Source organism: Anomaloglossus baeobatrachus, chromosome 6, assembly GCF_048569485.1.
Source record: "Anomaloglossus baeobatrachus isolate aAnoBae1 chromosome 6, aAnoBae1.hap1, whole genome shotgun sequence".
Classification (NCBI taxonomy): Eukaryota; Metazoa; Chordata; class Amphibia; order Anura; family Aromobatidae; genus Anomaloglossus; species Anomaloglossus baeobatrachus.
In genome coordinates, this window is record NC_134358.1 from 397,982,331 (window position 1) to 397,998,343 (window position 16,013).

The 16,013-nt window shown below is 42.7% G+C and overlaps 1 protein-coding gene across 1 annotated transcript in view; it reads left to right on the top strand.

Moving 5' to 3' along the window:
• VPS41 (VPS41 subunit of HOPS complex) overlaps positions 1-16,013 on the top strand; it is a 358,461-nt gene that overhangs the window by 319,784 nt on the left and 22,664 nt on the right. Inside the window, exon 25 of the mRNA XM_075315114.1 lies at positions 5,184-5,320. Coding sequence (XP_075171229.1) covers positions 5,184-5,320 — 137 coding nt within the window. The remainder of the gene's footprint in view (positions 1-5,183; positions 5,321-16,013) is intronic.

The following is a 16,013-nucleotide window of genomic DNA, read 5'->3' on the forward strand; positions in this document are numbered from 1 at the left end:
CGTTTTTAGCGGCCAAAAACGCAGCGTCAAAAAAACACAGTGTGCGCACATAGCCTTAAGTGGAACAATAAAAGTTACTGATCCTGAAAGGTCTCCTTCAGCCCTTTTTAAAGATAACATTAATATTGTACTAGATACAAGGAAAAAAGTTAGGGTGCCGTGTTAGCCAGTTGAAAAATGATTGATTGCTCTCAGTGAGAGAAACAAAAATATAATTTTGTAGTTGTGATACCTTTTAATGGCTAACTAAAATAAAATAAAATGGTGTTGCAAAGCAAGCTTTCGAGACATCTCAGTTCCCTTCATCAGGCATGGTATGACAAAATATCTTGTCATACCATGCCTGATGAAGGGACCTGAGATGTCTGGAAAGCTTGCTTTGTAACACCATTTTATTTTATTTTAGTTAGCCATTAAAAGGAATCACAACTACAAAATTATTTTTTTGTTTCTCTCACTGAGAGCAATTAATTATTGTACTAGAAAATCACCTGACCGATTTCCTATAATGAACATGGCTGATTTGTAGAATAGTAAGGGTGCGCTCAAACGTACCGAACCGTTTGCATATGTTTGTTGCAGCACCTTACGACCAAACACTGGAAGAAATTGACAGTACAATGCGTCAGAATAGTTTAACAATACCTCATTTACAAGTAGTGAATATAACTGCAGCAGGTTTGAAGCTATGCAGTAAATTTTAGGTCTACACAGTGCCTATTTTCACCACAGATTTCATCCTTTGCACGCAGAATTATTGTTGACCACCGCTTGTATATTATGAATTAAACTGGTAAGACAGTCTGTTGATCATTCTTGCTTTCCACTCTACAGTTAAAATCTGCTAGGACTATAAATGAAAAGTGTGTAGGAGTTGTCTGTGATATATGTTGGAGAGCTTCGCGCTCTTAGTCCTTTCTTGTTATTTAGCCAAGGTACAAAGCGGCTGAAACATATTGCTTTCATAATATAAGGAGGCGATGAACCTCAGGCAGCTATGAATATTATTTACCCTGAATATATTTACTTCCGCAATACAGTCATATTGGTAAACCTGCTCACATCTCCAATATTAAATATTAAACAGTTGGCAAAGACAATAGTCGGCTTTGTCATAGTCAGACATGGTAAATTAATTTTACCGAATGTAGATCTGTGGGTATATATATATATATAATAAATATAAAGCCCTGGCACAAATTGAGAGACCACTGCAAAATTGACAGTTTTTCTGATTTTTCTCTTTATAGGTATATTTTTTAGTAAAATGTAAATTGTTCATTTATTCTATAAACTACTGACAACGTCTCTGAATTTCCAAGCAATAAATTTTGTATTTATTTTCTGAAAATGAGAGATGGTCAAAATAACAAAACAATGCATCGCTTTCAGACCTCAAATAATGCAAAGAAAACAAGTTCATAATCATTTAGAAACAACAATACTAATGTTTAACTCAGAAATCAATATTTTGTGGAATAACCATGAGTTTTAATCACAGTTTTCATCCGTCTTGGCTGCTTTCCACCAGTCTGTCACACTGCTTTTGGGTGACCTTATCTCACTCCTGACTAGCAGAATTAGGTGGACTCTGGTTTGAATTCAACTGACACTGGAATTGACATGTAGAGAAGCTGATCTTTATAAAACTGTGCAGTGGTCTCTTAATTTTTGTCAGAGCTGTATATATCATTCTCCTGGTGCAAGAAGAGTCAGGTCATAGACCTGTTACAGGAAGGACTATGGGAACATCTACTGGATGTGCACCAGCCCAGCATCTGCATATCTGACTGGTATGCTGGATGCGAAGACTGCGTCGGTGTCTACCATATAAAAGTGCAACTCTTGGCTGCCGATCGATAAGCAAACTGTAATAAAGGATTTTTCGTTGGCCCCCAAGCCCATCCCACAGAGGAATGACACAAGTTATCACAGGGTATGTCATGAATTCCGCCAGTATGGAGCCGGCGTCCGGTATGTGAAATTTAGTTACACAGGTAAAGACACACAGTTCTGGAAAGGATGGTACGCAGCTCGGATGACAAACTCCTCCATCACCGTGAAATGTCGGAACGTTGAGCCCTGTGAATGATTACCCCAACATGTCTCCTGGAGACAGACGAACATTATTTTTTTAACTCTGAAAATATGTATGAGACTATAACATATGGTAATGTGCAAAATTCTAGGCAGGTGTGGAAAAGAAAAAGCTGCAGAGTGAAGATGCCATGAAAAAAACAAATGTTAATCATTTAATTTTATCAATGGACAAAAGAGAAAACTAAATCGGATCAACTGAGCAACAAGACAAGCACATTGGAGTCTCTAGTTTGAGAAATCGACGCTTCACAGGACCTCAACTGGCAGCTTCATTAAATAGTACCTGCAAAATGCCAGTGTCAACATCTACAGTGAAGAGGCGACTCCGGGATGCTGGCCTTCAAGGCAGAGTGGCAAAAAAAAGCCATATCTGAGACTGGCTAATAAAAGGAAAAGATTAATATGGGCAAAATAACACAGACATTGGACAGAGGAAGATTGGAAAAAAGTGTTATGGACAGCCGAATCAAAGTTTAAGGTGTTTGGATCACACAGAAGAACATTTGTGAGATGCAGAATTACTGAAAAGATGCTGGAAGAGTGCCTCACGCCATCTGTCAAGCATGGTGGAGGTAATGTGATGGTCTGGGGTTGCTTTGGTGCTGGTAAAGTGAGAGATTTGTACAATGTAAAAGGGATTTTGAATAAGGAAGGCTATCACTCCATTTTGCATCGTCATGCCATACCCTGTGGACAGCGCTTGATTGGAGCCAATTTCATCCTACAACAGGACAATGACTCAAAGCACACCTCCAAATTATGCATGAACTATTTAGGGAAGAAGAAGGCAGCTGGTATTCTATCTGTAGTGGAGTGGCCAGCCCAGTCACAAGATCTCAAACCCTATTGAGCTGTTGTGGGAGCAGCTTGACCGTATGGTACGCAAAAAGTGCCCATCAAGCCAATCCAACTTGTGGGAGGGGCTTCTGGAAGCATAGGGTGAAATATCTCCAGATTACCTCAGCAAATTAACAGCTAGAATGCCAAAGATCTGCTAAGCTGGAATTGCCAAAAGCAAAGTTTGAAGGAGAAAATTATTATTTCAAGTAAATATCATTATTTCTAATCTAGTCAATGTCTGGGACTATACAGTGGAACCTTGGTTTACGAGATCAATCCGTTGTGGGACACTATACAGTGGAACCTTGGTTTACGAGATCAATCCGTTGTGGGACACTATACAGTGGAACCTTGGTTTACGAGATCAATCCGTTGTGGGACACTATACAGTGGAACCTTGGTTTACGAGATCAATCCGTTGTGGGACTGTGCTTGTTAACCAAGTTACTTGTTTAGCAAAGCAAAATTTCCCATAGGAAATAATGCAAGCTCAGGCAATTCGTTCCACAACTTGTTCAATGTCCCATTCTGGTCCCCTATTTTGCCATTCCACACATGCACAGACACACACAAACACACATATTATGCTCACCTTACCTCCGTTCCATCGCCGGACTCCTGGTTCTTGTAGTTCGCCGGTACAGGATGGGAATCGAGTAACCATCATGACCGATGCCGGACCTTCCTCTGCCAAAGCGCTGACGTCAAAGGCAGGAGCCGCTTGCCTCTGATTGGTCAGCACGCTGCCTTTGAGTAGCGGCTGACAGCGGATGTTTCACTATCGTCGCGATGGTTACGATACATATCCTGTACTGGTGAACTACAAGAACCATGAGGCCGGCGATGGAACGGAAGGGAAGGTGAGCATAATATGTGTGTTAGAGCGGGTCAGAGCGCGGTTAAAGTACAGAACCTGAAGTATGTGCGGTTTTTGCTCGTACAGCAAAGCTTGCTCGTAAACTGAGTTACAAATTTACAGCAAGCTTTGCTCGCATAGCGAAATACTCACACACCAATTTACTCGTAAACCGAGATTCCACTGTATTTTATATTCAGTATGCAACTTATTTGATAAATAAAAGTACGATTTTTCATAGAAAAGACAAACTTGTCTGGGTGACCTCAAACTTTTCAACTGTAGTGTATGTGCAAGTAAAGTTCCGGCAATGCATGGCAATTTGATTGACAGGTGCAATAGGGGCAGGAATAGGTGGGTAGGGTTTTGCTATCTATTCCTGCCCCTGTCTGCCTGCCTGGCCTTTCTACGCCTGTCTCCGTCATTGACGTTAATCCTGGCGCCTGTGCAGTATCATTTGTAAGCATTGTGGAAAGCTGCTCACTAAGATGGTGTCAGCGCCTGCTTATAGCGCTATCTCCGGCGCCATTTTTGTGAACGCTGTCTTACTGCTTCGGACCATCATATGCGCTCTGCAAGGCCGGTGCATGCACCCTGGCATCATTTGCTCTTGTTGTGACTGCGGGAGCACGTGTGGTCACAAAAGAAGTGGAGACCGCTCTCAAAATCAGCTCACCGTTCTCCTCTGGAGCGTGCGGCTTTTGTTCTGTTGGGTGTGGTCTGCGGTGAGCTGATTTTGTCATTTTTGTGCTTCATATGTAGGATCCTTAAGAGGCTTACAGTTGTGCATAAACCTATGTTTGGCTACCACTAAACAGTGCTCACAGGCAGAAATGGTTGCAGTGGGACCAGACCTACATGAGGACCAATTTTAAAACAGTCTTATTTACTGCTAAATGCTCTTCAGCCCTGGATAGTCCAGATGGATGGAGTAGGGGAAGGCCAGGCAGGCAGACCTGGGCAGGAATAAATAGCAAGACCCGACCCACATATTCCCTTCCTGTTGCACATATCAATCAAATAGCAGTGCATTGCTGGAACTTTACTTGAACCCCAATCTCAGAACAAAAGCTATGCTTACATGCAGCATCCTAGCATCAGTATAGCACTGGCTTTTCTTTATATATGAAACTCCTGATGGTCAGTTCTCTTTAAGGCAAGAAAGGTTAGGCAGCACTGGTCTATGGGAATGACTGAGGTAGGAGAGCACAGACATTGTTTTCTTTTTACCTATTTATACATTCAGTGTGCAATCAGTTTGTGTTTTTGTCCATGGTTACACTATAATATATCTATAGGCAATTCATTACAAATGTACAGTCCCTTTAAAAAAATAAGTGACACATTGCTGTACTCTGTATTAACACATCCGTTTTCTCATAATCAGCATTTATAACTGGATTGCTGAATAATATTGGGACCCATGTTGATCCAATCCTTCTGATTCACCGGATTAAAGAGGGAATGGAGATTCCTAGTTTGAGAGACTCTCTTGTTAAAATCCTTCAAGACTACAACCTCCAGGTGGGTTTTAAGACTTGAATGTCGTTTTTGTACTTAACCTGCAGTTCTATGGAATTTTATCTATTATTTTGAAAACCAAAATACAGCTTTTTATCCATCTTGATATTTAATAGTTGGACATCTTGTAATACTATAGTTATTTCTTTGTTGTTGTTTTTTAACCTTTTTCTTACCCGAGGTTTTCCTGCAGCAAATGTATTGCTCAGTTTTAGGCTATGTGCGCACGTGTGCGTAATTCATGCAGTTACGTTGCGCTTTGTAGCGCAGCGTAACTGCATGCGTCCTGCGTCCCCTGGACAATCTAAGGAGAATGTGCAGGGGCCGTGCGCACGTAGCGTCTTAGAGCGCAGCGCTTCAACTGCTGCCCGATGCGCGCGTTCTAAAAAGTGACATGTCACTTCTTCCATGCGCTTTGCCGGCAGCCCCTAGACAGACTATGGCAGGAGCTGTAGGCAGAGCGCACGTTCTCTGCCGGCACCATGCGCTTCAGAATGGAGCTTTTCAGCTGCGCTCTGAAGCGCACCTTTTAGGTGCAGTGCAGAGCGCACACGTGCGCACATAGCCTTAGAATACAATGTGTAAGACCTAACCCCAGACCAGAAAATTCAAGCTAAACTGCTATTGAGTTTATAATCCTTATCAACTTTTTGTCCTTCTCTATGGGATTCAAGAAGCCAAGAAATCTAAATTGTATGTATGTGTCTGCCAGTGATGGGTTATGGGTACACGTTGTATTTCTTTTTTGTGACGCAGCATAGATCCTATTTCCTTAGTCCAAGAAGAAAAACTACTGGTGACCACAGTGTCCTCCTCAGGTAGGCACAGAACAGCTAAGACAGCGTCTTGCATCTCAGTTTCCTTTGTAACCAGTCTTATTTCAGCTTTCATTACCCCCAGTTCCAGTACATGTGGGGAATAAAAAGGGATTTGTTTGTGTGCGGGCATCAATGACCTTACTATTGGGCGGATAGTTTTTTGTTGGGGTCTATTTAAGCTGTAGATGATCTTAAGGAGAATGTTATGAGATAACGTTTTGCAAATGATACTTAAAGGGAAGGTGTCGTTCAAAAAAAAAAATTTCAATAACTTAAAAAATGTAAAGTATTAAAATTTTAATGTTTTGTTTACATATTATTACTTGTTTATAATTGAGCAAAACATAAAAAAAAATAAAAGTTTGATATTTTCCACTGTTAAACACTAGGGGGAGCAGCTACTGAAATCCTACAGAAATCCCATTGTAGAAATAGCCTGGATTACAGCTTTAGTAAAGTGGGCAAAGTCTGCTCTCCTGTGTGTCATGTCACACCTCCCCCTCCCCAATCTGGGTGTTTCCAACAGATAACAGAGAATGACTTGTAGGAGCCATTTTGCTGGTGACCAGAAATGTATATAGTGTCACCAAGGACAGCAGGAGTATCACACAGGGTAGAATTAGATACACAGCTCAGCAGACAGTATCACACATGATAGGATTGTATACACAGCTCAGCAGACTATCACACAGGAGAGGATTAGATACACAGCTCAGCAGACAGTATCACACAGGATAGGATTAGATACACAGCTCAGCAGACAGTATCACACAGGACATGATTAGATACAAGGATCAGCAGACAGTATCACACAGGATAGGATTAGATACATGGCTCAGCAGACAGTATCACACAGGACAGGATTAGATACCCAGCTCTAGAGACAGTATCACACAGGATAGGATTAGATACACGGCTCAGCAGACAGTATCACACAGGACATGATTAGATACAAGGCTCGGCAGACAGTTTCACACAGGATAGGATTAGATACATGGCTCAGCAGGCAGTATCACACACGACAGGATTAGATGTACAGCTCAGCAGACAGTATCAAACAGGAGACGATTAGATACATGGCTCAGCAGGCAGTATCACATAGGAGAGGATTAGATACACAGCTCAGCAGATAGCATCCCACAGGATAGGTTTAGATACAGCAACTCAGCAGACAGTATCACACAGGATAGGATTAGATACTGTCTGCTGAGTTGCTGTATCACACAGGAAAGGATTAGATACATGGCTCAGCAGACAGTATCACATAGGACAGAATTAGAGGGGGAGCGGGTGGGTATCAGTGGAGACAGTAGCAGAGGAGGGGAGGGGTGCCGGTATTCACATGCTCTGCATGCACACAAACAAACACACACACAGCTCTGCTGCATGGACGCCAGCGGTAGGGGGACTTCGGGGCTGGGTGGAGTGGGGGGAGGGGGTGTCATTGGAGATGCTAATCCACTGCTGCACGCCGCTCCAGCTGTCAGTAACGTTACTGTTCTAGGATCTGTTAGGATGGTACTGCTTGGTCTTTCAGATCCTGGCTGTAGTGGAAAAATGCAGCCCAGCCGAAAGCGTGGGCTATGAAAAAATGGCGGCTGAATACACCCACAGCTGTGAATTGGGCAGCCCACATAGGCATTACCATTTCAGTTGTAATAGAACTAAAGGGGTCAGAATCCGACTACTGTCGCCTATGTCCATGAGGTGCTGTGAATTGAGCCTGCACTGTCGTGCTAAAACTAGGAATGTAAAATGGCAGCCTCCATTGCCAGCTTTCCAGCATTATAAAAAGTGAAAGACATCTTTATTTAAAGCAAGATAACATTATAACTGCATGTTATCTTACAAGTAATCATTGTTTGATTATAGAAATCCGCAACACCTTCCCTTTAACTGTATTATGTAATTAACACAGAATAGGGTAGTAATGTTACGGATGCGTTTGGATCAGTTAGTCACTTACACAGAGTGTCCCCATTGCACACGTAATTGGAAAACATAAAAAGCTCTTATGGTTGTTAGTTATCAGTACACTGGACTGCAGTGACATAGAGACAGTCCATGGGGTATCATTGCCTCATACTGTGTACTAAGTTCTAGTGTCAACTGCGGACAGTCCCCCTCCATTGATGTTCCATAGGATCCTAACTGAATGATATGCTTTCCCTAATCAGATCAACTGGAGAAAACCCTGAGTCATCCAACCACGCAGCCCGAGGAGCTTCATATTTGTTAGTTATGTTCCTTTTCAGATAGATGCCCTTTTGTACAGAAATAAGGCAGGTTATCCTGTTTCAAAATGCTCTTTGAGTGGGTGGACGTTCCTGCTGCCAGTGATGTACTATAAGCTTCCAGACCATATATAACATATGAGACACAGCTGTCGTCTGCTGGAGGTATTTCACATATCCCAGAACATCAACATAGAGCGCTAAATCAATAGTTAGATTATACACCGCATTAGAGTAACTATTCCCACCCTGAAAGGCTCTCATCATATGAAGTGAATCTGTACTGTGTACTTTACACTTTTGACACAAGGGAGAATTTTGGAGCCCTATTTTCATTAGAAACAACGGGGTTCCATAATCTCATGTAACATACATAGGTAAGACAAATGATGTGCTTCACTAAGTGAACGCTGCGGTGATCTGTTAAATGGAACCTGCCTTGTAAAAAAAAAATGTAACATGCAGATAAGGGGTTAATCTGGAGGTTATTAGTGTTCTGACGCCGTTCAGCCACCTCGCTGAGAGCCCCGCTGCCGGAGGAAATGAACTTTATTTATTTTTCCCGGCAGCTCAGGCTTTACTCATAAGAGCACAGCCGGCACGGCTTCAGTAACTACTCTGTGAATAGTGAGTGACGGCTGTAACCATGCCCTGGCATTGACTGACAGTTGGCTCTGTACTGATGCAATGCTGAGCTTGCTGTCAGTCAGTTGCAGATGAGGTTACTGGCCGCGATCACTATGCACAGAGTACTGACTGCAGCCACTTCCCTATGACTGATGAAAGCCCAAGGCGGCCATGATTAATAAAGTTAATTTCTTTACCACTTTATTGGGGGACACAGTAACCATGGGGTAGTGTGCTGCCACCTGTAGGCTGATATTATTATTACAACCTCAATTAAAAATGTCTCCTCCTCGGCAGACAGGGTAGAGGAGGCCCAGTGTACAGTCCGGCCCTTGTGCACCAAAATCCAATAAGTAGAAAACTTCAAATGCTGATTACAGAAAAGCAACAAAGATGTCTTCACCAAAGGAATCAATTTAATTCGTATCACAGCACCATTACAGCCATATCTTTACATTAAGTTACAAAATTATGCTGACGGGTGCTCTTTAATTAGCACAGCTCTCTCATCAGAATCTACCATACCCCATATATTCCAAAAAAGTCCTCCAACCAGCCATATTTGCAGTACAATAGAGCATCTTACCCAGGGGCAAAATTTCCATTAATAACTACACTAGCAGACCATACATATAACAGAGAATTCTTTCCATAATAAACAAAATCTGAAAACCATTGGGGGGGACAATAAGTAGCAGTGCATATAAAACAATATGCCTCTCAAAATCCCACCCACTGTTCCCTTCCCCGAAAAGACTGGACTAGATAGGTGAAGGCACATATTCTCCCAAAACTCAGTGTCAGTCATCCAGTTTGTATCCAAAGACATATAGAGCATTATTCTAGGGGCTTTAGATAGTCTGATCCCAATATAATCCAAGCAGGTTACATATAGGTGTCTTTGTGGACAAAATTATTCATGATCAGATTGCCAGAAGCATTGCTTATGGAGATTAATCCAAGTGAGTGCTTCTTTAGGTGCATCAAAGAAATTGGTGGATCCAAGTGCTTCAACTCGCAGCCTGGCAGGATGGAGCATAGCATATGGTACTTGTAAATTGTGGAGGCGATGTTTCACATCTATAAACTGTGCTCTTTCATTCTGTATTTCAGTAAAGAAAAAAGGAGATCTTGTTCCCATTTATAGATATATCTTGGAATTCTATAGCTCTGTTGAGGATGACGTCTTTATAGAAGCTCTACTAAGACAGATATGGGCAGAGCTCTAGCAGGCAAAGGGTGGGTAGGGACTCTGTGAGCCCCCTCAACTGCATATAGGGGAGTGCCAACATCTTTTACAAAGTCTCAAAAAAAGTCTATAGGATTAGTTCCTTCCATTTTAATTCGGTACACCTACCAGTTGCACATTATTCCTTTTTAGCCTATTCTATAGGTTATCTGCTTTGGACTGTAATGTATTAAAGAGGTGGCCTGAAAGCCAAAGTAATTTTCCTCCTAAATCCCTATCTATTTAGTGCCATAATCTAAACTGTTTTCTGATATACTTGTATTCAAATTTCCCTACCATTCCCGAACTACATTATCTAACTGCTATTCTATTTTTTTTTCTCTACTTCCTTTTTTATGGCACTTTATTTGAGAATCCCATTTCATGCTGGGATACTCAAACAAAGTGTCATAAGGGAGCAGAAGCTGTGGTCACTCCTGCAGGCTCTGCCCCCTCCATAAAACGAAGCTTCATCAGTGCCTCCGGTTTCAAGGGCTGTGCTAGTACTTGTGCATCTCAATAAATTAAAATATGATCAAAAAGTGAATTTATTTCAGTAATTCAATACAAAAAGGCAAACGCATATATGATATAGAGTCATTACACACAGAGTGATCTATTTCAAGTGTTTATTTCTCTTAATGTTGATGATTATGGCTTACAGCCAATGAAAACCCAAAAGTCATCATCTCAGAAAATTAGAATAATTACTACAAAATACCTGCAAATGCTTCCTAAGTGTATAAAATGGTCCCTTAGTCTGGTTCTATAGGCTACACAATCATGGTGAAGACTGCTGATGTGACAGATGTCCAGAAGGCAGTCACTTACACACTCCACAAGGAGGGTAAGCCACAAAAGGTCATTTCAAAAGAATATGGCTGTTCACAGAGTGCTGTATCCAAGCATATTAATGGATAGTTGAGTGGAAGGAAAAAGGGTGGAAGAAAAAGGTGCACAAGCAACTGGGATAACCGCAGCATTGATAGGATTGTGAAGAAAAGTCCATTCAAAAATTTGAGGGAGATTTGCAAGGAGTGGACTGCTGCTGGAGTCAGTGCTTCAAGAGCCACCACACACAGAGATCCAGGACATGGGCTACAAGTGTCGCATTCCTTCTGTCAAGCCACTCAATAGACAACGCCAGAAGTGTCTTACCTGGGCCAAGGAGAAAAAGAACTGGACTGTTGCTCAGTGGTCCAAGGTGTTGTTTTCAGATGAAAGTAAAGAGTGGAGAGGCGACAATCCAAGCTGCTTGAGGTCTAGTGTGACACTTCCACAATCAGTGATGGTTTGGGGAATGGCCATGCCATCTGCTGTTATAGCTCCACTGTGTTTTATAAAGACCAAAGTCAGCACAGCCGTCTACCAGGAAATTTTAGAGCATTTCATGTTTCCCTCTGCCGACAAGCTTTTTGGAGATGAAAATTTCATTTTCCAGCAGGACTTGGCACCTCTCCACATTGCCAAAAGTACCAATACATGGTTTAATAACTACAGTATCACTGTGCTTGATTGGCCAGCAAACTGACCTGACCTAACCCCATAGAGAATCTATGGGGTATTGTCAAGAGGAAGATGAGAGATACCAGAATCAACAATGCAGACGAACTGAAGCCTGGTATCAAAGCAACCTGGGCTTCCATAACACCTCAGCAGTGCCACAGGCTGATCACCTTCATGCCACGCCGCATTGATGCAGTAATCCATGCAAAAGGAGTCCAACCAAGTATTGAGAGCATTTACTGCACAGACTGTTCAGTAAGCGCCAACATTACTGCGTGTAACATCAATTTTTTAGTTGGTTTTATATAATAATCTAATTTTCAGAGATAATGACTTTTGGGTTTTCATTGGCTGTAAGCTATAATCATCACCATTAACAGAAATAAACACTTTAAATAGATCACTCTGTGTGTAATGACTCTATATAATATATGTGTTTCTCTTTTTGTATTGAATTACTGAAATAAATTAACTTTTTGATGATATTCTAATTTGAGATGCACCTGTATCTGTGTGCTGTGTGCGATATGCACAATGACAGTGCAATCAAGCGGGGGAGCATGGGGGGGCTGCCAGCAGTATACATGGAGCATGGGGGGGCCGGTGGAGCATGGGGGGCTGCCAGCAGTATACATGGAGCATGGGGGGGGCTTCCAGAAGCATACATGGAGCATGGGGGGGCTGCCAGAAGTATACATCGAGCATAGGGGGGCTGCCAGCAGTATACATGGAGCATAGGGGGGCTGTCAGAAGTATACATCGAGCATAGGGGGGCTGCCAGAAGTATACATCGAGCATAGGGGGGCTGCCAGCAGTATACATGGAGCATGGGGGGGCTGGCAGAAGTATACATCGAGCATAGGGGGGCTGCCAGCAGTATACATGGAGCATAGGGGGGCTGTCCGCAGTATACATGGAGCATGGGGGGGGCTGCCAGAAGTATACATGGAGCATGGGGGGGCTGCCAGAAGTATACATGGAGCATGGGGGGGCTGCCAGAAGTATACATGGAGCATAGGGGGGCTGCCAGAAGTATACATGGAGCATGGGGGGCCTGCCAGAAGTATACATGGAGCATGGGGGTGCTGCCAGCAGTATACATGGAGCATGGGGGGGCTGCCAGCAGTATACATAGAGCATAGGGGGGCTGCTAGCAGTATACATGGAGCATAGGAGGGGCTTCCAGCAGTATACATGGAGCATGGGGGGCCTGCCAGAAGTATACATGGAGCATGGGGGTGCTGCCAGCAGTATACATGGAGCATGGGGGGGCTGCCAGCAGTATACATAGAGCATAGGGGGGCTGCTAGCAGTATACATGGAGCATAGGAGGGGCTTCCAGCAGTATACATGGAGCATGGGGGGGCTGCCAGAAGTATAAATGGAGCATGGGGGGCTGTCAGCAGTATACATGGAGCATGGGGGGCTGCCAGCAGTATACATGGAGCATTGGGGGCTGCATTATACATGGAGCATTGGGGGGCTGCCAGTATTATACATAAAGGCATGGGAGGCTGCCAGCATTATACATGGAGCATGGGGGGGGGCTGGCATTATACATGGAGCGTGGGGGGGGCTTGCATTATACATGGAGCATGGACGGCTGGCTGCATTATACATGGAACATGGGGGGTTGGCTGCATTATACATGAAGGCCTGGGGGGCTGGCTGCATTGTACATGGAGCATAGGGGCTGTCTGCATTATACATGCAACATGGGGGCTGGCTGCATCATACATGGAGGCCTGGGGTGAATTATAATATATGGAGGACTATGGGGTGCAGTATAATATATGGAGTACTATGGGGTGAATTATAATACATGGAGATCTATGGGAAATGCATTATAATACATGGAGGACTATGGGAAATGCATTATAATACATGGAGGACTATGGAGCTGCATTCTAATATATGAAGGGTTATGTGGGACCCTTTATACTATTTGGAAGGCTATCTGGGGGCCATTATTGCATTTGGAGAACTATATACAAGGGGGGACAAAGATACAAGCAGGGGATGGGAACGTTTTGTGCTGAGGGAAAGGGGCTCTTTCCCTCAGCACCCAGCTTTTCCATGCTCTGCTATACATCTCTCAGCACCCAGCTTTCCCATGCTCTGATGTGGGAAAGCCAGGTGCTGAGGGAAAGATGTACAGCAGAGCATGGGAAAGCTGGGTGCTGAGGGTTAGAGCCAAGTGTCAGCGTCATTATCCCATACCCCAAGTGTCTGTGTACAAAGAGGGGGGGCCCAGGTCCGAACTTTGCACCGGGGCCCATCAAACTCTAGTTACGCCACTGGTCACTCATGTGGATAGCGCTGGTCTCTGCACGCCCGGTATTCTGACATCGCTCTGTGGTTGTCTCATTACTGTTGATCTGAGCCGGCAGCAGACAGCACGCTGTCACTTTTCCATTTTTTTTTTTTTATTATTTTAGCGGTGAAGCAAAAATCATAAGTTTGTAAAAAAAAAAAAAAAAAAATGGAGGTGGTTGTGTCACCATTTTACAAGACCAATAACGTTTTCATTTTTCAGTCTATGCAGCTATGCACAGTTTATTTTTGCGGGCTGAGACAGTGTTTGTTATTGATACCATTTTAGGATAGATCTGACGCCTCCAGGGTGTTGGGTTTCCAATAGCCCATCGTTTTTGTTTTTTTTCTGTCTGGCAGATAAGCTGCCGCCAAATCCATTTTTGCGCTTTCATTTTTTTCTCCCTTTGTTGCAAGAGTCATAACTTTTTTATTTTTCTGTTGACATAGTCTTATGAGGGCTTGCTTTTTGTTCGATGAGTTGTAGCTTTCAATGTCGCAATTAATTTTACCATATGTGTACTGAAAAACATGAATAAAAAATAATCTTGGTAAAATGGTGAAAAAAATACAATTCCACCATACTTCTTTGGGGTTTAGTTCTAACATTCATTCTAGTTACCATATATATATATTTGTGGTTAACCCCTTAACGACCGCGGGCAGTAATATTACGTCCAAGAGGTCATAATGTTTCTGCCCGCGGTCTGCTGTTGGTAGCATGCCGCGATCGGCGCACATCTCAGCTGATTTTTACAGCTGAGATGTGTGCCTGCTAGGCACAAGCAGAATCGTTATCTGCTCGTGCCGCTTAACCCCTTAAATGACGCTGTCAATATGTGACAGCGCCATTATAATCGCGATCGCGGTAAACTTACTTACCGCCCGATACCGTAAGTCACGTGACATGATCACGTGACTTCCGGTAGTTGTCATGGTAGCACAGGGTCATGTGTGTGTGATCAACAGATAGGGTAGGGCGATCGGATTGTTGATCGCTATAGCCCCCTAGGGGGACTAGTAAAAGAAAAGAAAAAGTAGAAAAAAAAAAACAAACTAAAAGTTCAAATCACCCCCCTTCGCCCCATTGAAAATTAAAGGGTTAAAAAAATATACACACATTTGGTATCGCCGCGTTTAGAAACGCCCGATCTATCAAAATATAAAATCAGTTAATCTGATCGTAAAATGGCGTAGCGGCAAAAAATTTCCAAACGCCAAAATAACGTTTTTTTGTTGCCACAACTTTTGCGCAAAATGCAATAACAGGCGATCAAAACGTAGCATCTGCGCAAAAATGTTTTTGTTAAAACCGTCAGCTCGAGACGCAAAAATAAGCCAACACTGAGCCATAGATCCCAAAAAATGAGAACGCTACGGGTCACGGAATATGGCGTAAAACGTGCTCCACTTTTTTCGGACAATCTTCCGATTTTTTTTTTTTAACCCCTTATATAAAAGTAAACCTATACATGTTTGGTGTCTACGAACTCGCCCTGACCTGAGGCATCACACCCACACATCAGTTTTACCATATAGTGAAATAAATAAAATATCTGAAAAACAATAGTGCTATCGCACTTTTTTTGCAATTTTTCTGCATTTGGAATTTTTCAGCCGTTTTCCAGTACACTATATATGGTAAAACTTATGGTTTAATTTAAAAGTACAGCTCGTTCCGCAAAAAATGAGCCGTCACATGACCATATTGACTGAAAAATAAAAAAGTTACGTCTCTCAGAAGAAGAATGGCGAGAAAAAAAACGGAGAGCGAAAAATCGGACGGTCGTGAAGGGGTTAAAATACTTTCAGAACTGTGTGAAAAAATGTTTGTGCCTCCATTTTCTAAGACTTGTAACTTTTTTTTTTTTTTTTTTATCCTTGGAGCTGGATGAGGGCTTTTTTGTGTGCTGAGCTAACATTTTTATTGTTTCAATTGTGGGTTATATAGGATATTTTGATTACATTTT